Here is a 26,569-nt window from a genome sequence, read left to right as displayed (position 1 = left end):
TGTAACAAGTTTTACACTAACATTAGGTTGGTGCCCCACATGCCATTCTGTGACTACGCCAGTACATCCTCGAAGACGAGAGCCCCACATTCTCGATCGTAGACAAAAGTGATATATGATCAGGTCTATTAGAATCAGTCTATCCTCCTCGAGAGTGGAAACCTCTATTGTAATCAAGTGGTCCCAGCTTCGATTCCCGGGATCACATATCCAATTCCGATTGGCCTTACTGAGTAAGAAATTGCTCTTGAGACAAACTTTGCCGAACTTCTCTTCTTATTTCGATAGATTTCAAAAGGCAGTAAATATTACAGGACATAAACTTGAATTGAAAATTAAATAGTTTATTTGCTGCAACTGTGTACAGTTTTCAGTCATGATGTAACAAACGTGTATGTACACCGTACACAGAAGTATGCTTTGTGGACGGAATATGGCGCTTTGCTTGAGTTCATCTCGCCATTTCTCATGGTATGCTGGTCTCTGTGATTGTGAAGGTGTCGTAGCTGTTTCTGCGATGAGATTCTTTATCTGAAAGACATAAAAATCTAGTTGAAAACTGAGAACTGACAGGACCATCACAACTGCGCATGCTCATTTCACGAGTAGGTTGTACAGTGGGATCCATGAATATTACCGCGAAAATTGTCCATGACTATTTTCAGTGCACGAACATGGTGATTGATCCCACTGTACCTGAATCTGCTAGCACGAAAGACTCCCGGTCCTGTGTAGTATAGTTTCCACTTTCCCGCTAGGTGTCCGTTCGTACTTCACGTTCTGGAGCAAATTGAAAATGTGGCAATGTGATTTCTTCATGCATAATATCATCTAAATACAGATTTATCGATAAAATATCCAAGTAGGATAGAGTTTAAGATCGTCTATTCAATAAACGTCACATCTACAAAGTGAAAGTTGCAATATGGATGCCCATTTGGACATGGCCTTGCTCTCACAGAACAATGGGATGCATTTTCTGCACCCACAGAATTATCTTTGGAGGGAAGAATATTAAAATTTATGAGAAACAGTAAATAACTCGTATACGTGCAGGCTGTATGTGACATGTAACAGATACTTACTTCTCTCTTGCTTGTGTGAGTAACTTATTCCACAATGTTATTCTTTGCATATTCTCACACACGGCTAACAGGTTAAAGCTAACTAACTTTAAAAAGATATGTTATCATAAACACAAGCGAGAAGACTAATAGAAAATATTATATTTCTTTGAGGAAACATATAGGCTGTCTAATGTACGCTAATACACAGTGGCGGCGATTAGGGGTGCGAAGGGGGCAGTTGCCCCCGCACTATGCTAAACCTTATCTACAAAGGGAAATATACTGTCTTTGCCCCCCCCCCCCTCAGTTTTGGCACCTTTCCCCCACGGTTTTTGAACCCAATCGCCGCCACTGATCATACACACGAATCAGTACTGAAGCTAAGAGTAAAATGAATTCAGAATCACTGTGATTCCAGTCCCGATTAGTCTATTTAAGCACAAAGTGGACTTAAACTTTGAACTTTAGAAGAAAGGGGAAATGCAAGCATGGAGAATTACTTCTACATAGTTTACCTTCTTATGTGCAGACGACAAATATAATAATAGACAAATTGTCCACCATTATGTTCTTTCCTGTTATCTGCAACATAGAGTTCAAGAATTGAAACAAAACGCACACATACGTAAGCACAAGTACAGTGGGATCCATGAGTATTACAGTGCAAATTGTCCATCGCCATGTTCGTGCACTTTATTTGACCCATTAAGAGCTTCAAGAATTAAAAGAAAACTCAAAACAAGCTGTTGACAAGTTTTGCACCAGCATACATATAAATCCATTGCTTAAAACACATAGAATGGAAGAGAAAAATTAATGAAAATAGTCATGGACAATTTTCACGGTAATACTCATGGATCCCACTGTACAACACCATTTCCTTAAACACAGAAAGAGAAGAAGAACGAACGAAAATAGTGGTGGACAATTTGCCTACAGTTCAATGCACAAGTATTGCTTGGCAGCTTCTTTGGCCTTTCGTTTCAATTCTTGAAGCATTGCTTAAAACAAAGAGAATAAACATGGTGATGGACAATTTGCTTGGTAATACTTATGCATCACACTCTAGAATTGCAATACGAATTCGCATTCAGTATTCAGGTTGAAAGATATTAGACACACCTAGCACAGAGACCAGGCAAGTATTTATACATATATATTTCGGGACATGTGCTCGTAGACTTACCAAATTATTATCATTACAGAAGATGGATGATTATGCTGTAACTATAGAAATATAATAATGTATAATATATTCGAGACACCCATGCCAGTGAAAGTGTACAATTGGTTGGTAATGATCGTACTGTTTGTAGTTATTATAATTAATAAAAAACTGCACCTACATAAACAATAAAGTATTGATGAAAAATTAGTTTTTTATGAGTTTTAGTGAATTGTAAAATATTTGTGTTACACTCATGTAATAATTGGTTATATTTTTTTATTAACAATGGTACTCCCCCTCAGATAAGTAAGTTTCTTGTACGGCACGGGCAAACTAGGATTAACTGAAGAATGCGAGGTTTTGAGGACTATAACTGAACGCAACTCCAACTGGCGGCTGGGAAACAGCGAATCAACGATCAGTTGAATTTCCTTCGACTGAGATCGGGCATTTTCGAGTCACAAGGTACCGAACGTTGTTCGCGCGCGGGACGAAACAAATGTGTGTTGGAGAAAGAGTTAGCATCAGAAATCAGCGGGTTCAACTGCACACGTGGTTCTGCACGATGATGTTTCCGGAAGGACCACCCACAGGTCAGAGTGAAGGCGGACCCACAGTCATATAAAGACAACTGGCAAGAACAGAAGTACGCTTGGCAACGTTGCTACGGGAGAGCGATGTGATCCCTTCACTTTTTACTTCGCAACTGAGTTTGTTGACACCCATCGGACCACACGCCGCCGAAAATGATTGGGGGACAGAAATAGCCTTCAAGGTCAGACGCCAGTTGACGTTGCGTTCAGTTATAATAGTCGTGCACACTGCATCCATGCATCCAAATCCAATCTAATCCTTAAATTCGCGGGGAAGAAATAAACGTTTAGACGGGATGATTCAAGTCCCCTGGACCCCCTTCCTCCTGAATGTATCCTTGACAGAGAATGGATGCTTACTCACCCTTTGCGAATGATTTCATGTCCGCTTCGTCCGCTGTTGGGTCGTTCCAAGGTTGCACCTCCCCTGAGCCGATCAGGACGAATATGAGATTGGTGATAAGAAATATTCCGATGGCGATGAAGAATACGATGCGCCATTCTTCCGCTGTGCGCTGAAATGACATCATCAATAGTTAATAGGACCTGCCCTAGGTGAATGCGGGGCTGGGGCATACATTATATATGCCAAATTTTTTCAAAGGTCTGAAACATTTCAGAGACCTTGGTCCCTAGTCTGAAGTAGGGATGGCCAAACGGATCCGGATCCGGATCCGAAAATTCCAGATCCGGATTCAAAAGTTCACGATCTGAATCCGGATCCGAAAATTCCAGATCCGGATCCAAAAGTTCCTCGTATCTCAATTCCATTATAATATTACCACACCTTAAAAGGTATTATGATCTTCGATTACAAAGAAATTTTTCATTAGTTAGTCTTACAAGATTTTTTTTCAAGTGTTGTTGCTAAAATACTTTGCTACGCATCGGCTAACACACTCATGCACAAAAATAATCTTACTTGTTTAACATAAAATGTCATAGGTGATTTTGTAAATGCCATTGAAACGAATATGTATTCATTCGAATGTATTGGAAATGAAAACACACATAAATGTGAGACATTCCATTCCAGGATGAAACCTTTAACACATTTAACAAGATAGAAATATTATACAAAAATTATAATCTGACCCCTGTGTCCCTTTCCGATTTCCATGAAACTTGGCAGGTGCATAAAGGGGTCCAAAGGAAGAAATACGTGTTTTTTTTTTATTTCGACTAAAAAACGGTTTCATGGGGCAAATCCCCCTCAAATGTCAAAATGAGGACAAATTGAAGTGGGGTAAAAGCACCGAAAATTCCGGATCCTGATCCGAAAAATTCTAGGATCCGGATCTGGCCATCCCTAGTCTGAAGTACAGTGTCATAAGCAATCACAATGTATGCATTATTACAATTAATAAACAATTAATTTCTAAATTTCGTAACTTAAGATTAATAAGCAGAAGACGATGAACGTTAAAATCAAGAACTACGGGAGACTAATAGAAGTTTCTGAACTATTGTATCATTTCAATTCCGATGCAACACTGGTCGCAATTTCATTATAGCATATACAATCCATTATATACAAACCGGGATAATGAGTTATGATACGATGAAATTTATGAACGTATACACTCAGAACGACACCCATGTAACTACAGCACGGGATTCGAACCTGGGACCTCTGGCGTCGTAACCACTCCAACACGGAGGTCGGCAAAAATATTAGAAATAAAGAGGATTAAACTAGCGATGGACAATTTGCCCACTACAGGGTGTTCGAGAAGTCAAGCATCATAATTAAATCAGATTTTGTGACCTCCTTCAATTTCTGCAATCAAACATCTCGTTTCACTTGCAAAGACACCAAAATAATAAATAATGAAATATAAAGGGCAGTCAAATGAAAACGGGTCAACTAACAAAAAGTTCCATTGGACATGTGTTACCTCAAATGTAATCTCCATAACTGTTAACACATTTATCCCACTTGGGACAAGACGTTCAATTCCATTCTTGTAAGAGCTTGTCGACTGCTGACGGATTCACAACTTGACCTAGCTGCATACGTTCTCGCCCGAGTGAAACAATGTCCATGATTGCCTCCAAATATGTGAAAATCACATGAGGAAAGATCTGGGCTTTAGGGAGGATGTTGAAGTGTTTCCCAGCCACATCTCTGAAGCGTATCCCTCATCAGATTGGATGTTTGGGAGCGGGCATCATCATGGAGAAGGAAGACAAGCGTCCGTCTCGGAAGCTGTTATGTCACTCCAACACACGTTACACATGAACGTGACATAAAGTGTTCACCGTACATAGCAGACGTACGACGATGAATTTCACGTGTTAGAGCACCCTCAGCAATGAGAAAAAAGAACCAAACTTACTCCATTGATGAAGGTATACACTCAGAAAGTACACCCATGTACAGGCCATGTATCTCCATTCTGGTTATAGATGAATATACGCATCGTTAACCGCACTTCCTGCGCAATAAACAAACAACAAGTTTGTAGGTGCGAGTTGTCACTGTGCTTCCCTCCTTCCCAACAGATGCCCCGTATCATATGTACCCAGCAGCGTTGCCAACTTTTGCAGGCCTTTTGTGTGGTGACCTGTTTTCATTTAACTGAGATTTATATAATCGTGTAATTTCTACAGGAACTGAATTTTCCTACAATAAGGAACTTTTCGACACTATGCACAATAACTTACATTTGGAGTCAAAACTCCAACGAGGTAAGGAGCGACAATTCCGCAGATGCTGCCAAGGCCGTTGGTGATTGCCATGAGAGTCCCTGAGAAGTTGGGGCTTAGATCGAGAGAGTTGACCTTCATCCCAGGGTAGAAAGTTCCCATGATGCCCACTCCTACAGTCAAGATGGCCACTGCAGCAATCTGGTCGTCCGATACGTAAGCCAACGCTAGGAGACCAATTGCAGGACCAACCGACGCTGAAATTAAAAACTGTGTTGATATTATCACAGAAACTCTAGCTTTCATGACTAAAATATTTTACAAAGATGTTAACAATTGCAGCCCAAGATAACATTAGTTGTTTGAAGTAGCGCGGTATCTGTAATGATGTTACAAATGGGTTAACAATTAACTGCTTGCTTGAGCTTTGAACATACGTGGGGCGTTATCCCTCCATCTTCGTCTTGGCCTTCCTACAGGTTTCTTACCATCAGGTTTCCCAACAAGAATACTGTTGTAAAATATTCCTTCCTCTCCCATTCGTGCCACATGGCCTGCCCACCTAAGTCTTCTTGATTTAATTATTCTTTAATTACTCTTTTTGGAAGGAAAATTATTGTTACAAACAGTACTTGTTTCTTAAAGAGATAATTGTGTATTATTTCGTGCTTTTATTGTATTACATTCTTGTGTGTGTGATCTGTAATTTGTAAATGTTATGAATTTTCTTGGGTTAATTCTTCAGAGTTCTCAAGTGTGAAACTTTGAAAATGGTGTAGTAACGGATTAATAAAATGAAAGTTCTAAATTGTTGGACACAAAACATTTCTCTTATATCTGCCACCCAATAAAGCAATATAAAACGTTTAATATTAGAACAGGAAAAAGAACAAACTAGACAATGGATATTGTCCAATTAAGATCAAAATTCTAGCATTGAAACAGCGTGAATAACTTTCTTGTTAACTCCTTTTTTTTCTTATTCTTATAACATGACTTCATTAATTTCAGATGGAGTCTGATTCTTATTAAATATACAGGGTGGCTCAAAAAGTCACTTAACACCCTCGGTATAAGGCCACTGCAACGTGCAACATGGAAATGGTGATGACCAATCGTTGCCAGGCCAAGGGGGAACCACACTGACGCCACCCGCACGGTCGGCGGCCATCTTGATGTCCGTCATCTTGAATTCAACTTCAGAATTTTAAATGAGAAGGGGGTGATATGATATATCAAATCAGGCTAGAATTTCACGAGAAATGGAATGGTGAATGTTTTTTTGGTGTATCTTTAACCAGTAAAAAGTTATGACTGAATTCTTGTACCAATTTGCTCCTTTTCGAGGTGTTACAAAAATGCCTTAAAATTTGTTTAGCGCATCGGTAATGCATCAAGATTTTAATCGGATACATACATGAAGAGCTGTGCATTATGAATGGTTGTCGCGAACAATTTACAATGTGACGCTTCCATTGAATTAAAAGTCCTACACAGTGACAAGGCTAATGTTTATGTTCATAAGGAAGTTCATAAACAGAATATTCGATGCGTTTTATCTGATAACTCATTTTCGACAGATCAAAGCTGAATGGTTAGTGCTGGAAGTTAATGGTGTGGCGTGCTGTGTGGAACACGATTGGTTAGTCAATTTTCCATCACCGGAACCTTAAATGCTTAGGGCTACTTGGATTTGTTAAAATAGCAGGTTTTTTCTTCCTTGCTTATGGAAGAGGGTACTTTTTACAGAGTTTTTTTTTCAATAGGGAGGAACACCAGAACACTATGGGAACGTTGTGAAACAGTTTCTGTCCAAAGTTAGTTATCAGATGACAAGGGTTGCATATTCTGTTTATGAACTTCCTTATGAACATAAACATTAGCCTTGTCACTGTGTAGGACTTTTAATTCAATGGAAGCGTCACATTGTAAATTGTTCGCGACAACCATTCATAATACGCAGCTCTTCGTGGATGTATCCGATTAAAATCGTGTGCAATGGCGTGTGAACTTCTTTCCCTAGACATCACTTTGATCTCGATGCATTACCGATGCGCTAAACAAATTTTAAGGCATTTTTGTAACACCTCGAAAAGGAGCAAATTGGTACAAGAATTCAGTCATAACTTTTTACTGGTTACAGATACGTCGAAAAAACCTTCACCATTGCATTTCTCGTGAAATTCTATCCTGATTTGATATATCATATCACCCCCTTCTCATTTAAAATTCTGTAGTTGAATTCAATATGGCGGACATCAAGATGGCCGCCGACCACGCGGGTGGCATCAATGTGGATCCCCCTTGGCCTGATAACGATTGGTCATTACCATTTCCATGTTGCGCGCTGCAGTGGCCTTGTACCAGGGGTGTTAAGTGACTTTATGAGCCACCCTAGGCAATGCAGGTTATAATTTTCCACGAAATAATGAAAACCTCTTACCGGTCGTTGTGAACATTTTTCGGACGGTTGTTGTGGAGAGAATCCTTCGTGATCTCAGCCAATCAGCGAGCCAGCTCGAAGCGATGGAGACAAGCCACATTACAACATATGGCAGAGCCGATAGGTAGCCATTCTAAAAAAAAGAATTACAGTAGATTGTCACAATTACTTGACTACATTCAACATGATAACTAGAACGCACGCGAGTGTATTTTTTGTAGTTTTTATATTTGCGTAACTGTATAAAAAAAGTACATGCACACTGTTATTAGGCAGTGTAAATACTTCAAATTATATAAAACAATCAAATATTGAAATTCTGGAAGTATACGATTATATTTGTACCATGGATGTATGAGAGTTCGTGGAATTTATTTCACATTCTCCGTCCATTGCAAGATATAATATATAAGAAAACCAACAACGTGACTTCAAAAAAATAGTTCATTACCTATATGTTAGTTCTGGTGTTATATTGCCCATGTATATATTTATCATATACAGCTTATAATATAAGGTCCCACAACTTCAACATACCAGTTACTTTGAGTGCTATGGGTTTATCACATTAACTATATTCCGACGCGCAAGATTCCTGCGCAGATGCCATTCGAACAACCAATAGGGTTTCTCAGAAGCCACGTGTATTTGTTTACAATAACTTCGTTCTTACAGCAGACAGAGAATAGTTCTTCAGTTTGTTTATCGTAAAAGATTCAAGCTGTCAGTAAACCGAGATTTAGCCGATGTCTTCAGTATGAGGAGTGTGAGAGTCTAAAGGTATTGTAAAAAGGACCATAATTAGACAATATGAGAAAGTTTAGGCGGTACAACGAAATATTTAGGAGGGGTCAAGGGATGGGGGAGGGTAAAGTCATTGCTAGTAAAACTTGCTCCTTTTCTTCTGTACTCTTGTAGTAGAATCATGATCGGACAATCGTACAGTGACTTGCATTGAGGAGTAGCTAGTCTAGCAGAGATAGATCAATCAATCTCACATCTCTAATTATTTTCAAATCACAATATTTATTGTCTTGTTGAAGATGAAGCCACAGTTCACATGCAACACTTCTTTTTTCACGCGCTTCTCGTCCCTCGGGGACATCAAATGGCAAGGCTGGACTAGCTGCCCTTTCCTCCGCCTTACCAGTTCTAGGTATAAAAAAATAGAATCGGCTACCAGAAGGGAAAGGGAAGATTTCTGCCTCTACCTCCCTTGCCCCCCTCCCCCCTCCCGCGGCCATAGTTGAAAGCCCGTGCTTTCAGGTCCTCCAGTCTATCTCCTATAGGACAGATAGGAAATTGTTTTCTCTTCGATTCCTTTGTAAATCCTCTGAAGAACTCAGGGGAGAAATTTCTGCAGTACTTATGTTCTCTGTACTTACACCACAAATTTATACACGTTTTATAATATGTATGTATAATGTGGGATGTAAAAATATAGTTTCATTGTTTATGAAATGGGAACGTAATATGAGCAGACAAAAATACTTGGAAATGTTATGCCGTCTTTTATTTTTTTCCAAATACGGAAGATATAACAAATATTTGCTCATGCTCTCTCTCTCTCTCTCTCTCTCTCTCTCTCTCTCTCTCTCTCTCTCGTCTTAGTAGTGTTTTATTTAAATATACTAATCTCTTGGCCTCCAATAAAAAAAATACGGATTAGCTAAACGTTATAAATGCGGATGTATTTATTTGGGCAAGAGAACCGCGCGTTCTTATTTTTGTTGTTGGTTTGGTTTATATTACTTCGCTTTTCTGCCACATTTGGTTATCGCGGAAATGAGGATAAATGATGATATGATGAAATTGATGAATGGACCTCACTAAGAACATCCATATCCAGGCCGGGATTCGAGCCCATGACGAGCGCGAATTCTTGTTCCTATGTGTTGTACTCTGCAGTGAATAATGAAATAATTTGGAATGAAAAATGTATACCAGAACTTAACAAACCAAATGAATATTATTGAAGAAACTACAAGTACCAGTAAATCCCCCTTTCCCTTTTCCACATCCCATCACTTTTTCTAGCTGTATAGATTTAATCGCAATAAATGGAAGTCATGAGGGACAATCGTGAACAGGGAACTCTGGACTCCTGATTTTGCAGTGACCTGCAGATGCACAGGGAAGAAATTATTTGTATTTTTATAACGTTGCCCTTCCATCATTTTACCTAATTTCTGCCATGACGATGAACATAGATTCAATTAAACGGGAGGGTGGATACAAGAGAAACTCATGCACAGGCCAGGGCTCAAACTCGCATTCTTTAGTAACGACATCGTGAGATAGAGGAATTAGGGAATTCAAGCCAGTAGCGTACGCAGGATTTCATCAAGGGGGGTGTTATTTCTAAAACTTTTTTCCAAATTCACATTACCATTGTTTTATTATACTTTAATTAAATAATAATAATCACAATTAATTAATAATACTTATAATTAATTAATTAGCTAAATTAATACTAATACTCCTAATACCACTACTACTACTATTAAGTAGTAGAGATCTCCATAAATATAGTATTTATGAAAACATTAGAACGAAAAAATCGAATCCTGGAAGCATTTTTTTTCTTTGTTACGAAATAATTGTCTGGTCAACAAGGTGAGACATTTCAAGGGTGAAGAAGATCCATAAATACAAGAAAATATATTAAAATAAATTGAAATGATCGAAGTATGGAACTCATCCAAGGAGCTAAGGTGATCTGGTTGGTAGAGCGTCTGACAAGTGACAATCACACGGGTGATCTGGATTCGATTTCCGAAATTGGTTTGAATTTTTTCGGCATCTTCCCCGCATAAATGTCCCCGATAATTCACATCTGGATTGTCTCCCTGTTCTTACCAACAAAACATTTTACAATAGTTAAGCTTATTGTCGTTTGAATAATTGTCTAGTCTACAAGGTGACACATTTTAAAGAGAGACATTCAAACGTGCTGCGGTAAAAAATACAATGGGAAGGCGAACTGGTGACTGTATTCTTGTCCGCCTAGCCTTTGTCTATACATTAGCCTCTTACAACGTACCAATAACTTTATTTAGTTAATTCTCATTGTTCACACACAAAAAAAAAACATGTTCGTTGAACACTGGCGTACGCAGAGCGGTGGGCGATGGTGTTCTAGCTCCTACCGAAATTTTGAGAAAATCAGAATTTTCAAATAAAAATCCGTATAGAACTTTAAAAAATCAAAATGTGTAAATGCGAAACCTCTTTTAAAGTGAATCCCGATTACCATTTTTGTCTTTGAATACAATTTTAATAGACTGAAAGCTCCAAAAATACGAAATATTTTATTATGCATCCTGCCCTCCAAAACGAAGCCATGTGCTATCCACATTTACTATTCCAGCCTCTCCCGAAAAAAAAAATCCTGCGTACGCCAGTGTATTGAACATTGTTGCAACTGAGATACAAAACAACTTTTTTTTCTTTTAAATCATAATTACCCTAACCTAACCTCATAAACTCGTGTTTATTTTCAAGGCATCACTCTGAAAGACGCGTGTATTTGGAATGCTGTGCTTTTCTCCATGCTGCATGGAAATAATAATTCAAATTATTATTATTAGTAGTAGTAGTAGTACGCAGGATCTAAAAATCCCCAAACATAAAACCGCCACATATAACAAGTCCTTCATTGTTACAGGGATCAGGGAATGGAACAAACTGCCTGTACCATTGACTAACATTATTTGCCATCAAAGTTTTAAGAAAAATCTGAAGAACTTACTATTGTCCCAACAACTTCATTAACCTTCATATGTTAACAATTGCACCTGCACTTATACATCATATAATGCATACCTAACCTACCCCCCCCCCTCCCGCACACACATTGAACTACAGAATACTTATTACTTATCTTTACTCAACAGTATATATACTAATCTATTCAATGTATTATTTTAGCATTGTATAATCTTTATATTATCTTTATTGTGTTATCATGATCATTATGTGTTTTTTTATTATTATTTTTTTTATTAATTTATTGTATCTTTGACAAGGGTTGGTTGTAAGAACGGCCCATGAGGCCGAAACACGCCTGCTTAAATAAAGACCATTCTATTCTATTCTATTCTAGTAGTAGTAGTAGTAGTAGTAGTAGTAGTAGTAGTAGTAGTAGTAGTAGTAGTAGAAGTAGTAATAGTAATATTATTGTCCCAGATCTTTGACTGTGAAAAATTGGCCATTTAATTTTTTTTCTACAGCATATTTCATAATATTTCACAAGCTCAAGGGGGGGGGGTTAAACCCCGTAACCCCCCCTTGCGTACGCCACTGATTCAAGCAATCGATTTTCTTTCAAAGAACATTAATCATGTACAAAGATGGTGTTTCAAAAATTCAATTGAAAAATACGACTGAGAAAAAATGTAGTTAACTTTACCGATATCCACGTATCCGAATGGTTAGCGCTTTTCTCTCGTCTTTGTTGTCGGCAGACGTCCGTGAGGGAGTGTGTGTTATCACAGCGTGCTACGACAGTACGGGTTCTGGATTCGAACTCCTAACTGGGCAAGGGTGTTCTTTGTGTGTTTCCCTTCATCAATTTTATCGTATTATCATCGCGATTAATCAAATGTGGCAAAAAGCGACGCTAAGTAACAAAAATTAAATATTATTGATGGTTTGATTTGTTTTATTTTACGTCGCTTTTTGCCACTTTTGGCTAATCGTGAAGATGATACGATAAAATTGATGAAGGGATACACCTAAAAGAACACCCGTGGACAGGCCAGGATTCGAACCCAAGATTTCTGGCTTAGTAGTCAAATCAAATGTATTTTGATTTTCGAAATATAGGTTACATGTGCCTTTTTTAGTAGTCATTCCTCAATTTTCAATCTTTTCCCGCCTTTGACGTTCTTTTTTAGGAATACTGAACCCTAAAGCAGGGGGGTTGACCCCATCCCCCCCCCTTTGGGCACGCCACTGATTGCTACCCCAACTATCGACGTCACCGCACGTCACTGCAATCGTATAAGCAATGTGATTAATTACATAGAAAAGGAACATGATACAGTGGTACCCCGCATAACGAACGCCTCGGACAACGAAAGTCCCCCATAACGAACCCGGTTCCGCATTACGAACGGCACGCGAATCCTTCCACGTGATTAACCCCTCAGAAGACAAGATTCATACACACACCCTAACACGCTCCACTTTTCTCAATATCTCCTTAACATTTTTCACAAAGGCCCAATTTATGCTAATTTTGGCTTAAAAATTGCCTAAATTTGGACTTGCAGCCCCCAAAATGGAAAATTCTAGATAAACCCCCTGTTCTTTATTATCAGGCGCGCAGGGTACTGTCCATTACGCACAAGCAGGGACTTGGCTACAATTAATATAAAAGACAATTGTTATAAAAGAAAGACAGACCAAAGCGTCAAAGCCGAAATGAACGAATAAGGAATGAATAATTGAGTTTGAATTGAGATTCTAAGTCCAGTTTATGCACAGGAAGGCTAATCGGGACTGGACTTACAGTTTAAAGTGGGATCCGAACCACTTGTACCTCCACCGGCTATCGAACCCACCTCTTAATTTCAAGGCGAAAACGTTACCAATGCGCCATATGGAAGGGGTGAATACTGAATAACAATGCTGTGCATTGTTACCACAGGCAGAACACGTGGATCAAATTGATAACAAATTTGACGCCATTAAAGGAAGACAAAAAATGATGTTGTGTTTTCTTTTTTATTCCCAGCAATATTTTTACGATGTTACGTGCTTTTGAACCAGGCTCGGGAACGGATTAAATAATTCCTATAGTAACCTATGGAACGGATTGCGTTCGGTATGCGTGGCAACACTGTACTTCGACTTCATATTAAGTCTTCCAATGAATATACAGTACAATAAACCATAGAAAAATTTTCTAAGTGCACCTTACCTATTTTCTAACAACTCTTGTAAAGCCGGTAAAGTATTGTTCTCTTGTGACCATGAGGATCAGATTCCCCACTATCATATTCATTTTGCAAATCAATGCATGGGACCAGTGGCGGCCATTATGGTGGGTGGTGCGGGGCCAGTTTCCCCGCACACACACATTTGTCCCCCTACCCAGTATAGCGATAAAAATGAATTATTTAACTTTCGGGACGCTGATGCAGAGAATGGAAATATTAATCAGTGGTTCTCTGGAAATATCCTTTCTCAGTGTTCAGTTAAAATATGAACATTTTCTGTTGACTGGTTCTTGAGATAATCGTGACCAAAGTTACCCCCATTAGCTTACATGGAAAATGGTCAAGCATTTCGCCGGGGTAGGAGATCGCCTTAATGCTAAGGCTTGTCTACCAAGAAGAAGTAAACTGTCCTTGCCCCCCAGTTTTGGCACCCAATCGCCGCTACTGCATGCAAATAACTTGAAGTATCACTGTATTTAAAAAAAAAAAACTATTCAAACAGCAAATACTAAGGGAAATCATACCGTTTCTATTGAGAAATGCATGACGTCCTTCATATACTTAGGCAGATCTGTTAGAAGCGTGAAGAATCCCCAGTCGTGGCCAACTTGAGCTGCCAGAAGGCCTAGCACGGGAAGTGACGTCACAATGCTAAGCCATGGAGTTGAAAGAGACTGCAAGAAAAGTAATCCATACAAGTAATTATTATACATTATATAAACTTCAGCGACAGTACCAATAAATGCAAAGAATTTAAATGATCACAAAACACACGAATTTGTACTTTTTCACTTTAGGTATTTCTTCTACCTTGACTGTTTCTTATTTTCTACATTTATACAGTATTAATCTTTTTATTTACGAGAACTAAAATAAATTATTGGTCCTAAAACCCTATCCTACTAGTTAGTTCATTCATTTATTCTCACATGTCGTCACACAGAGCAGAAAGCTTGCGCCATCTTTGTCACGTGACTGAATTATTATTGTTGTTGTTATTATTATCCTTGGGAAGGTTGTTCTAATAGGACCACCAGATGAGTGAATATCCAACGCAACTGTTTTTCATTATTCATTTTGTTACACTTTATACAGTTAGTGTTCTGAAATGCATAGTTATTATATTTTTATTTACTTTTACACACCTTGTTTAAGAAAAAGCTTTAAAAGTTATGGGGGAAATTTGGTCATAACGTTTAAGTTGTGTAACTTCTGACATAAAAATATTTTCTTTTTGGAATTTTGAAAACTGTAGAACCATTTATTCTTTGAAGTAAGTGGTGGAATATGGTTCCTGCATTTTACACTCAACGTTTTTCGATCTTACGATTTTTCTTTTTCTCTGGTTATTCTGTTGGAATGCTAACTAATTGTACTTTATTTCTATTAATAATGCTAACACAAAATAACAAACTTTCTGCTTTTTTGTAACTTTCAATGAAGCGGTTCGACTCACCCCTGCCAACGTCCATGCTTGTGTTCTGTGCCTTGTATCTGCGAATAATCGAAAATGAAGTACTCACCTTGGTGTCGCTTTTCAGGTCTAGAGTTTCTTCCAGGTACTCTCTCTCCTCTTGAGATATAAAAGGGTTCTCGGAAGGTTCGTTGTAGCAGAGGAGAACCCAGAGAATGAACCAAACAATCCCGATGGTTCCGAAGGTGTAGAATATGCTGGGCCAACCGCCGGCATATTCCACTAATACCCCACTCAGTGCGTCGCCAAATATGGTGCCTACCTGAGCACCTGCAAAGAAAACAATTGTAATCAATTGATAAGACTACTCAGAAACCATATTCAAACCAAATTTTAGTAAAGGAATTTACAATGAAAAGTTTTTCTTTCTTACAATGTAGAAGGTCTATTGTTGCTCACAATTGATTTTTTACTTAATTTCTTCACTGAAATAGTGCAATAATTTATATATTCATGAATATTTATAAAATAGCAAATACCTCGCGGCGCAACAGCCCGTTTGGGTCAGGGCCTACATACCGACTGTCGACCTCAGTCCCACATTACTCAGCAGTGGTTGGAGATCTTCCAACGTGTGGTCAGCACGACGAACCTTCGGTCGTTCTTGTAGGTTTTTGTTTCCATGACCGGGTTACGCTTATCATTCATAGCTCCCCAATGTTTTCACCATGGTGGGTGGCCACCGGTCTCATACACAGCCCGAAATCTCAGGAGAAACGTTGTTACACTTCCCCTAGGAGACTCGAACCACACATGAACGTATTCGTATATCTGTACTCGAACCTGCCTGCGTCCTGTAGCCCGAGCCCAAAGCATGACCCCTTAGACCATTTATTTATTAATTTATTTATTTCGTCTTCATTTACATGGCGAAGTTAAGGCTGTGGAGCCTTTTCTTCAACTTGACCATGTTCACAAAAATTTTTGAGTGTGAAATATTGAAATATTGAAAAAAAGAAAGAAAGAATACATGTTAAGAATGGTAATCTAACCTATAGATAGGGGCACACACACTCACACTCACACACACATATTTTTGCCCTTACACATACACACGTACAAGCAAATACATAACATTACACTTACTTAAACACAGTCCAAAACGGAATACATTGACGATAATTCATCTTAACAATTACGTTAAATAATTTTTGTGTCTTACGTTCTTCTAAGATTCTCTGCACTCGTACGCAGATTACGTACGTAGATTAGGGCATTAAATAATGTACGTTTGTAACCTTTTCTACTCTCTATATTATTATCGTCTACTAATTTCGTATACAATTATAATTTTGTTACGTGTTGTGTATTATTTTATAATTGTATACTACGAGTAATTGTGATCTACAGTAGCTATATTTATATGTAGCTACAACACAATGACTTAACATTCTCAGGAAGCCTTCCCGATGGTGTAGTGGTAACGTCGTTGCCTTGTAATCAAGGGGTCCCAAGTTCGATACCCGGTAGAGAGTGGTGTGTATTCCCCTTTCAACTGCAGGTCAAGTTCAGATCATCCATTTTTTGCCATAGAGTGGACTTCAAACAAAAACTCAAACTGAACATGCTGTGAAACAAGATTGAAGGCATGATGGGGAGCAGTATCTATCTCCCTCTGGGAGTTTTATATGTATGCCCCCCACCTCTCTCTCTCTCTCTCTCTCTCTCTCTCTCTCTCTCTCTCTCTCTCTCTCTCTCTCTCTCTCTCTCTCTCTCTCTCTCTGAAGTTTTTATCTCCTTCACTCCTTACCTCACTCGCCTTGTATGTATGTGTGTGTGGGTGTGTCACATCAATCACTAGATACTGATTCTGAATGGTAAATTTAGTACGGTAACATTATTAATATTTTTTTGTGTTGTACAGTCACCGGCAATAAAAATGATACACCTTGATCCTGAAATACTCGCTTCCCTGCAAGGCGCTGTGTGTGGTGCCCAACTCTAAGGCGATATGTGTATTTTAATAGTAAATTTTCAATGGCAACTTCTATCAACGCCGTAGTTAGGCAATACACATATCGCCTTGCAAGGGGGGGGGGGACTTCGAGTTCTAGGTCTCCCATTTTTATTGCCGCTGACTCTACCTGAGGCCGATTTTCTACTTTATTTAGATTAATCGCAACGGTGAAAAATAGGTTAAAGAACAAGCATACAATATCTAAAATCTCCACAGCTTGATAAAATGTGAGACTGTACAGGGGCACTCCACACACTTGTGGACAATTCGCAACCTTACCAAGGATTATATTGAATGTGGAACCAGGCGCAGAAAGAAGGCTGTATTCAGATTGTATTATGTGAAAGAGACGTGGACATCCTTGTGAAAGGATTGCCCTTTGAACCTTTCGAGACGAGACGAGACTTAGCAGAGTCTTGTATTGTTTCGTGAAGAAACAATTAAGATAGAGATGATTATGTATTTCCGTTAACCCCAGTTTCTGAAGCATGGACAGTAAGGTAGGAGCTTTGGCAATACTTATGGAGGGAGTAAGCAAATCTAGAAGCATGTAACATTAAATTGAATAAATATGTTCTCATTACACATAATATTAGAATTTAAGGTACACCCGACGACAAAAGAAATGGTATGCAAATTGTCCATCGCAAGTTTCTAGTCTGTTTTCCACAATAAGAATAAAAATGTCAATAAGCAGAGGACAACATCTGCTTGGTATGAAAAGAATTCCATTCTTTAAAATAACAGGATGTAGAACAGAAAAGAATGAAATAAGTGATGGCCAATTTGCCTACTATTATATTTGCCGTTGGCTGTACAAATAAGAGTTTAAGTGTCATGAACAATACTTAATTACCTGAAAATACTAGAGTTCCCAATTTGCTTCTCTCCAAAGGAGGGGTCCATTTCGAAAGCATGGCATTCATTGCAGGAAATGTAACACCCTGAAAGAACCATGTTTATGACAGTTTTTATGAATAATGGAAATTTAGTATCTTGTATAAATTCCTAGCGTGTCATTTTGGTCTGTATAGGAATATTCAATCACCAAACTTAATAAATATCTTTGCCTACTGAATGGTGTCAGATGAAATTACAATACAATAATGAGTAATATGGAGAGGCAGACAAGTAAATGCATCAGCAACTGAGACAAAGAAATTGCACCAAATCTGTAGCTCGGACTACATTTTTAAGTATATCATCAATAAAGATGGAGGAAGGTGCATCAAAATGCAGCTTAATACAGAAATAAATACTCACTTGCATCATATTAAGCACCTTGTCGTTACCTTTACAAATGATATACAAAAATGCATCATAACTGTATACCTCATTCTTGGTGAAATCCAAAAAACACACTTTAGTGCATCAATCGATGAGTTTCTGGTACGTCAAATAGATTTGATACATTTAGTTTTCTGTGTGTAGTCTTCATTCAAGTACAGAGCTTCCGAAAAAGAATGGTGGGGATTTCGTGATGTTACTGTGAAAGATACGATACACGGTATGCCTTCAAGATTGTTTTATTACATTCAGCAACTCAGACAGTTTGTACAGTGAGCAAACTAAAGAAAAATGTTGAATTAACTGAAAGACAATAAAACCAATTTTGAATTAACTGGAACACTAAAACAAATTCTGCATTAACTTATGACCATTTCTTGTAGTACAGGATGTTGTGTATCGCGCATGCACGTTTTAAAACCCTGAGAGGTTGCCTGTTTTTCTTTCTGTACCAAAGACAAGGGAAGAAAGTCGTTCGGTACGAGAACTGTGACATGCAAGGTTGCTTCAAGGTGTTCCTTGTGCGTTTGCCGAAATGTAAGTTTGTAAGTTGGATCATGTATGAAAGAGAACTATTACATATATCTTATTTAAACTGTATTTTTATTGTACAACCCGAGATGTGCCTGACAGCTTCGAGCAGTGTGGTTATAAACTGAAGCACATTTTTGACAGCATTCTTACGCTAGTAACTTTCAATATGCACGCCACTGACAACACAACACAGATCATAACGAAACTCACTGTTCCATATGATTTCTCGCTTTCCTACAACGTTCGTGACACGGCGAGAATAAAGGGTGTACGCGGTAGATATACAGATAATGTAAGCATGGAACATCACTGCCATTATATGGAAAATTCAAAAGTTCTTACCTCTCCTAAGCCTTCTAATATCCTGATCGCCAAAAGCAAGCTGGATCCTCCTTTAATAGCTGCCAAGGGTGACAGAAGAGTGAATATGGCTGTCCAAAGAATCCCCCCTCCCAACAGATACTTGCCGCCAAAACGTTCAGCCAGCAGTCCGCCAGGAATGTGTGTTATGATGTAGCCCCAGTAAAACGAACTGAGTATCAACCCCTGCTCTTCCTCACTCCAAGTAAATCGCACCTAGGGGGATAGAAAGTAGATGATTTACCAACACTGGGAAGAGAGGAAGTGCAAAATCAAGGTGAAATAATACAGATGAGTCAATATGGTTTTTGACCTATATTCGAGTATTTTATCGATTATCGAAATCAAAGAGTGCCTTTGCAACAGTTTTCAAAAATTCGTTGAAGCAGTGGCGGCGATTAGGGGGGCGAGGGGAGGACATTTGCCCCGCTACTTTTGATCCCGCACTATACTAAACCTTATCTACTGTCTTTGTCCCCCAAGTTTTGGCACCTTGCCTCCCCGGTTTTGGAACCCAATCGCCGCCACTGCGTTTAAGTAATTACATTCATATGTGGAATTATATTAGACACAATGTTATGCAAGAGTTTTAAGGTTCTGTTTCTGTTGGGGTCATAGTTCAGTCATTCGATTCACACTTTATAAGGTCCAATTCCAGATAACATAGTTTTATCCAGAAATTGCAATCAAGTTAGACTTGTAAGGATATTTGGTCTACAGGATGTAAAATTACAAGTCTAGCATGTACTATTAGGCAAAATAATTAACGTATATCAAGGCAATAAAGCTCTATTTATACCACTTATCACTGACAAGTAAATTTAGAAATAAAGTGCCACGTGCACTTTGAATAGAACCGAGATGTATAGAAAATATAGGTAAGTTGTCTAAAGAGGACAAGTGGCGACGATTGGGTTCCAAAAAGGACAGTTTACTTTCCATTGATAATAAGGTTTAGCATAGTGCGGGAGCAAAAGTGGCAAAAAAGTGGAAGGGGCAACTGCCCCCCGTCGCCACTGAAGATAACTTAAACGAATTGTCGCAATTTTTTGTAAAATTATGGTTACTTCAAATAAATAAGAATTCTGTTCATGAGTAATGTAAATAGCATAACGAACACGTTTCACGAACATGACTGCCATACCTACGTGAAGTCACATTTTCAGTGGACCTTTAATTTGGTTGGTTCGTGCTGTTTGCGTTGTGTTCAATGTGTAAGTAATGGTTCAATATACTAAACACTTCCGCCATAAAACAGTTAACAAAACAAAGCCTTAGAAAAGCTGACAAAGTAAGAAAGAAAAGCACCATATCATGTGCTTATGGGTCATGGAAGTGGCACTAGTTTTTAAAACTCGAAGAAAATTACTCCAGTCTTATCTTTTACGTACCTAATAACGTGAAGCTTACGCTGGCTATTTCAATTTGCTGACACATTTCATCATATGATGCACGTACTTCTTCTGTTTTTGTTTTTTCTAGTAAAGGTGACAGAGTTCTATGCACAATAGCAACTGCTTTGTATGTGTGTATGAGAGAGTTTTTTAATGTATTCTGTTACCTCTTTCTGAATTTCAATCAAATTATAAAAGGATCATTGGAATCAGGTACAAGGGCAGGGAGTTAATTGGCTCGGGAGTGAATTGATTTGTCCATGGTAGGGACTTAGGCAAGACTTGTGTTTCCGAAACCTTTAGGTTTAGGTTAGGGCTGCTTGTGAAAATCCGGGACGCTTCTCACCGAAAGTCTTGTTGCGGGCAAGACCCTATGAAGTATTACGTATGCAGACAGGGCCCGATTAAGGTGGGTGCTATTGATGCTGCAGCATTAGGCCTATTCCTGAAATAGACTCAGATGAAAACAGACGAGAATTTTCCAAAAGCTGAACAGTTTTTTTTTTTTTTGCTATATCAACCTGAAAATAAATCATTGAATGAAATTTGGATCCCCAATTTCGGACGCCTAGACACAGTGTTACTTATTATACAGTTACTTATTCTTTATGCTGTGACGTAACTATAACGTCGTCGTGTTTATTGTTCACCGAAGATTTCAAGCATCAGGCCCAATTTCGTCTTAATCCGGCCCTGTATGCAGACCATAATTATTGTGGGCAAAACATTGAAACTGCCGTAGGATTCCTTTGATAATATTTCAGAATCGATTTTAGCCCAATTTTAGAACACACGTTTGTGCAACAAAAGTCAGAAAAATTCAAGAATTGATAAGAATTTTCAGAAAACTATTTTGTACCTTACATAATAGGTTAATGTATAGGATTGCAACTAATAAATAACTCAAACTTATGTTAATTAAACGTAAATAGTTGTGTTTCGGCTACGTCATCCTGTTTTCCTGCATAGCTATATACTGTATCTCATTCCTGTGGATCTTTTCAAGGATTACATTATTCATTGATTGATTGATTGACTTGCTTTAGTTTACTTCGCATTTTGTGCCACTGTTGGCTAATTTGCGAAGATGGAGATGAATGATGATATGATGAAATTGATGAATGCACACACACAAATATCCATGCCAGGATTCGAACCCGGGAGCCCTGGCGTCGTAGCGCGATGTGTTAACCACTCCGCCACGGGGTCGGCAAGGATTACATGAAACTCAACACATGATAATTGAGTGAGTGGTTCAATTGATTTGTAAATTGAACTTTTTCAAAATTACGTCCACGCACTTAATTAGAAATAATGTTCATGAAAGTATCAGTATCAAATATTTCTACTTTCCCACCGATTTCGAGACATTAGCGCGTCCCGAAGGAAATTTTCGGAAACCGGGAGAAATGGCGGGACTGTCCCTGAAAATTCGGGACGTATAGCAACCTAGTTAGGTAAGTCAGAGAGTTAGAATACAGGGAAAATACTATCACACTCACCTGATCATCAGCATCTGTAACCGATTCAGACGCATCGCCTGTGCTATTGTTGTCTGTTGCAACCATATCAACAATGGCGACAGATAAGCAGACGCGCATTGTAAACGCGTTGGCCACTCCAAGGAAGCCCATGATGGCCAGTAGATACCGTTGGCTGCAGCAGCATCCTACAAGAATACCAAATATATCTGGGATTATTTAACGACAATGTAAATTGAAGACTGAAATTGATAAACGCTGTAAGTGCCAGAATAATTCAAACACAGTTTTCCACGTTAAACTGTGAAATGTGCCATGCTTTATAATGTGGTAAACGTGAAATGTGGCTGGTAGCCCTCTAAGTAATTCAAAGAGCGTGTAAAGAGGTCACTAGTGTGCACGTTCTTACGGGCTGATGTGCGCAACGATGCGATTTCCCAACACTTTCGCTTTTGGCACTTACAACGTTTACCACTTTAGTCCTCAATACCAAAACAACGGTATAATTATATTCAGAGAATGAATTTATGTGTAAATGCATATCTTCATATTACGCGTAAAGTTAAACCAATGTTAATTTGCATCTTCCTTATGAATCGTTGTTTGTAAGCTCAAAAAATGTTATTTTAATTTTACATATTTTTACATATATTGGTTTTACCACATATTTTAGTAATATTTACATATAATTTCCACATTTTAAAATATTTTTGACATATATTCCATATGTATGTTATTACCATATTTTTCATTATGTTATGGCTACGAGCCTGAAGTGAAATATGTTTGTGTATCATTTTATTATTATATTAGTTTGTTTCTTCTAAAAATAAATCTGTCCGCAAGTATATGTTGAAACTATTATAGTGGAACCACCAGCAAAGAAACCTGCACAGACCCGCGACTCCTGTGCACCGTACTTCCGGGAGGAGGGGAGGGGTCGGGTGGACCATGCTTTCTTAGGACCGAACTGAACGGATCGAGGGGAAGGTGCGCGAAGGATTTTAGCCGATGGTTCTCTAGTTCGTGGTCGCTCCGTAAAATATAATTTAGAAAACCTGATATTTATTTTGCATGTTTCCTTCCGACAAGAAGTAGCGAAATCTTATTGAAAAGACAAATTTGATGTAGGGAATTGTAAATTTGCCCTTTATTTTTTCACGAGAGTGCTACGAGCGTTGTTTAAAATCTGAAGTGCTTTGAATACCACCCTATAAGGGACTAAATGAAGATGAACTCCAACCTTTGTTGTGAATTGCTCACCTCGAAAAGTCCAAATGAAAACACCATGAAATGAATTCTTGCAAACTGAAGGCTGTGCAGTCACAAGAGGCAAATGATTGATTGTGCCAGCAATAGGACTGTTCTCAAACGTATGTTTATTGCAGATTTTCTTATTTTGCGTCACTAATCTGCCTCTTTAGGCACATTGTAACGATGAGCACGACTGATGATTAGATTAAATTAAAGGAGGAACACTCACAGAGAAACACCCATGCCACTATATGAAATTTATGGATACTCACAATGAAATGAAATTAAACACTGAAGTCCATGCCAGGATTTGAACCTGGAATTTTCGGTGGGGTTCACCGCTCAACCACCTTGACCACTAAGATGGGCTCAGGTCTCAAAATCACAATGACTAACTTTCTTACCAGACAACTCAGTAAGAATGCCCTAGATAAAGTTTTCTTGCAAACTTTTGAAAGCTTTGTAGGATGGAGAATTTTCATTAAAAAAAAAAGGAAGCTGAATGTTAAGCACACAAATAAACTTGCGTCACAAGTAATGTAAACAGGTAGACTAAGTCATGTATGATTTACAACCAATGTATTTACCAATTTATCGTTTACATGATGGCCTTGTCTCTTCCTCTATTCCATACCCGGTGGAGGCACATAGTGGTTCGGATCCCACTTTAAACTGTAGGTCCAATCCCGATTAGCCTTACTGTGCATAAAGTGGACTTAAATAACACACAATCAATCAAAATCAATCAATCTCTTCCTCTACTCCACTATTACAAATTATGACAAGTTGTTAAACTATATTCACAAAGTTTTGCGGGGAAACAATAAAAGAGCAAACCTAATTTTGCGGTGTGCTTGGATTCTGAAGAATAAATATTATGAAGATGGCAGATTGTTCTAAAAAAAAGCGAGAGCATTTTTTGAGAACTCGATATTTAATCGTACTGGGATGATATTAATGATGCAGAAGCACTGAACGTATCCATAATTTAGAAGTTCTTCACATTAATGCTGCTACAAACAACTCCAGCCCTCTGAGGGCCAGGGTGTGCCAACACATATTCTTTGAGTGACCCGTGATCTGCGCATCGAGTCCCATCGCCTGCACATCATCTTTTCAAGCATCTCCTCAATTGTCCTCACGATGCTGCGTCAACCCGAAATTTTGGGGGTTTTGATAGGGACCGCTCGCTCTAAAGCTAGAGCGCTAACCACTATACTACGCGGGAGCTATCTTCACAGTAATAGGTATGCTTAAATATATATATTTTCTTTTATCTAAAGTAACTTTTTTCTAATTTCATCTACCATCGTCGTCACAATCAGCCCAAAGAACAGAAAAGTGCGTTTTCTTATCACTGTGGTGCCTATTTGCCTACTTGTTTTAGTAGTTTTTAGTGCCTATAAATCCGCACCCATACTCATTACTTTCTAAAACGAGAGCGTTACCTGCTTTGCACTACTTGAAGTACTTAACACTCGAAGACAGTTTCATATGTTACCGACAGAGAAACCTTGCTGCGGTTGTAAACACGATGGCCTGAAAAAGAGCTCAAGCGGTCCTTCAGGACTTTGATGCGGCCTCTTCTTTTCATCTTTTCTCAAATTAGCCAGATCATAAATTACAAACGTGGGGCGGCACACCCTCAAATGTGTTGTCCCTCGGCTTGAAGAGGAGACAAATAACCATTTTATGGTACCTGTACTTTGTCGAGCAATAATGTATGACAGGAAATCGAGGAACGTTGGATTCACAAGTACGTCGCTGTTCCTTGTCGGCGAATTCTGACTGATGGCTTGACAAGAATGGACACTGTTGTTCGTTACGAGAAATTCAACTTTGTTATGGTGAAATTTTTCGTTAAACAGGAATTATGTTCTTCCTTGTCTTCCATCTATTTGAATGCAATCTCGCTTGCACGCACAAGAAATGAATGAATTACTGATTTAGATGCGCGAGGCCCTGTGCGGTGACACGGGTCGCACACCCCTAACGGTGGCCCTTGCAAGGTCCCTCTACTGCACTTCTTAAAATAAACTTATACCACGGCTACAGATATATCTTAATCTCAGGGGAAAGGTTCTTTATTCGAGAATTCCAAATAAGAAAGCGTTTTTATAGCCAAGAGGATATATTGTTGTTGATTGTTATTGTTTTATTGATTTAGTTTATTTTACTTCGCGTTTTGTGCCTCTTGGCTAATTTGCGAAGATGGGGATGAGTGATGAAATGATGAAATTGAGGAATGGACATTCACAAACAACCAAGCCCGAGCAGGATTCGAACCCGGGACCCTTGGCGTCGCAGCGCGATGTGCTAACCGCTCGGCCACAGGGTCCGGCAGGATATAGTTAAATGCGGATCTATATTCTGGAAACTATACACATTACAGAGAAAATATATAGCGAAGCTTGTATATACATTGAAATATATATATATGCTGATTCCAAATTTACGTCGGTTATATTCTTCTTATACATATATGAATAATTGAAAGGAAATCTTCTTCTTCTTTCTTCTCGTAATTGCTGGGAAAAGGCTTCTTCTTCCTTCCTATCTTTGATCTGTTTCTTCTTCTTTTCTTCTCTCTATTTTTGGAAAAGACTTCTTCTTTTCTTCTCTCTCTATCTTTGGAAAATACTTCTTCTTCTTTCTATTTAGGAAAAGGCTTCTTCTTCTTTCTATTTAGGAAAAGGCTTCTTCTTCTTTTCTTCTTTCCAATTTTGGAGAAGGCTTATTCTTCTTTTCTTTCTTCTATTTTTGGAAAAGACTTCTTCTTTTTTTCTTTCTATTTTTGGAAAAGACTTTTTCTTTTCTTCTTTCTATTTAGGAAAAGGTTTCTTCTTCTTTTCTTCTTTCTAATTTTGGAGAACGCTTATTCTTCTTTTCTTTCTTCTAATTTATTTTCTTTCCTTTTAAAGTGTAATCTCATTCATTACATATATGCGCTCGCTTTCCCCGCT

At 38.4% G+C, this 26,569-nt stretch overlaps 1 protein-coding gene across 2 annotated transcripts in view; it reads right to left on the bottom strand.

Moving 5' to 3' along the window:
• Positions 1–323: 323 nt before the first annotated feature.
• The window catches only part of LOC145990274 (putative inorganic phosphate cotransporter), a 42,993-nt gene continuing 16,747 nt past the window's right edge, over positions 324–26,569 (bottom strand). For both annotated transcript variants that reach the window (XM_083125958.1, XM_083125959.1), the window contains exons 2-10: positions 22,374–22,540; positions 19,460–19,693; positions 18,153–18,240; positions 15,389–15,609; positions 14,390–14,539; positions 7,921–8,053; positions 5,496–5,734; positions 3,193–3,343; positions 324–531 (exon numbers count right to left, since the gene is read on the bottom strand). In XM_083125958.1, the coding sequence (XP_082982084.1) occupies positions 467–531; positions 3,193–3,343; positions 5,496–5,734; positions 7,921–8,053; positions 14,390–14,539; positions 15,389–15,609; positions 18,153–18,240; positions 19,460–19,693; positions 22,374–22,540 (1,448 nt within the window). In that variant the 3' untranslated portion in view covers positions 324–466. The remainder of the gene's footprint in view (positions 532–3,192; positions 3,344–5,495; positions 5,735–7,920; positions 8,054–14,389; positions 14,540–15,388; positions 15,610–18,152; positions 18,241–19,459; positions 19,694–22,373; positions 22,541–26,569) is intronic.

Source organism: Lepisma saccharinum, chromosome 7 (assembly GCF_977018435.1).
Source record: "Lepisma saccharinum chromosome 7, izLepSacc3.1, whole genome shotgun sequence".
NCBI lineage: Eukaryota > Metazoa > Arthropoda > Insecta > Zygentoma > Lepismatidae > Lepisma > Lepisma saccharinum.
This window is presented reverse-complemented; position numbering and strand designations above follow the sequence as displayed.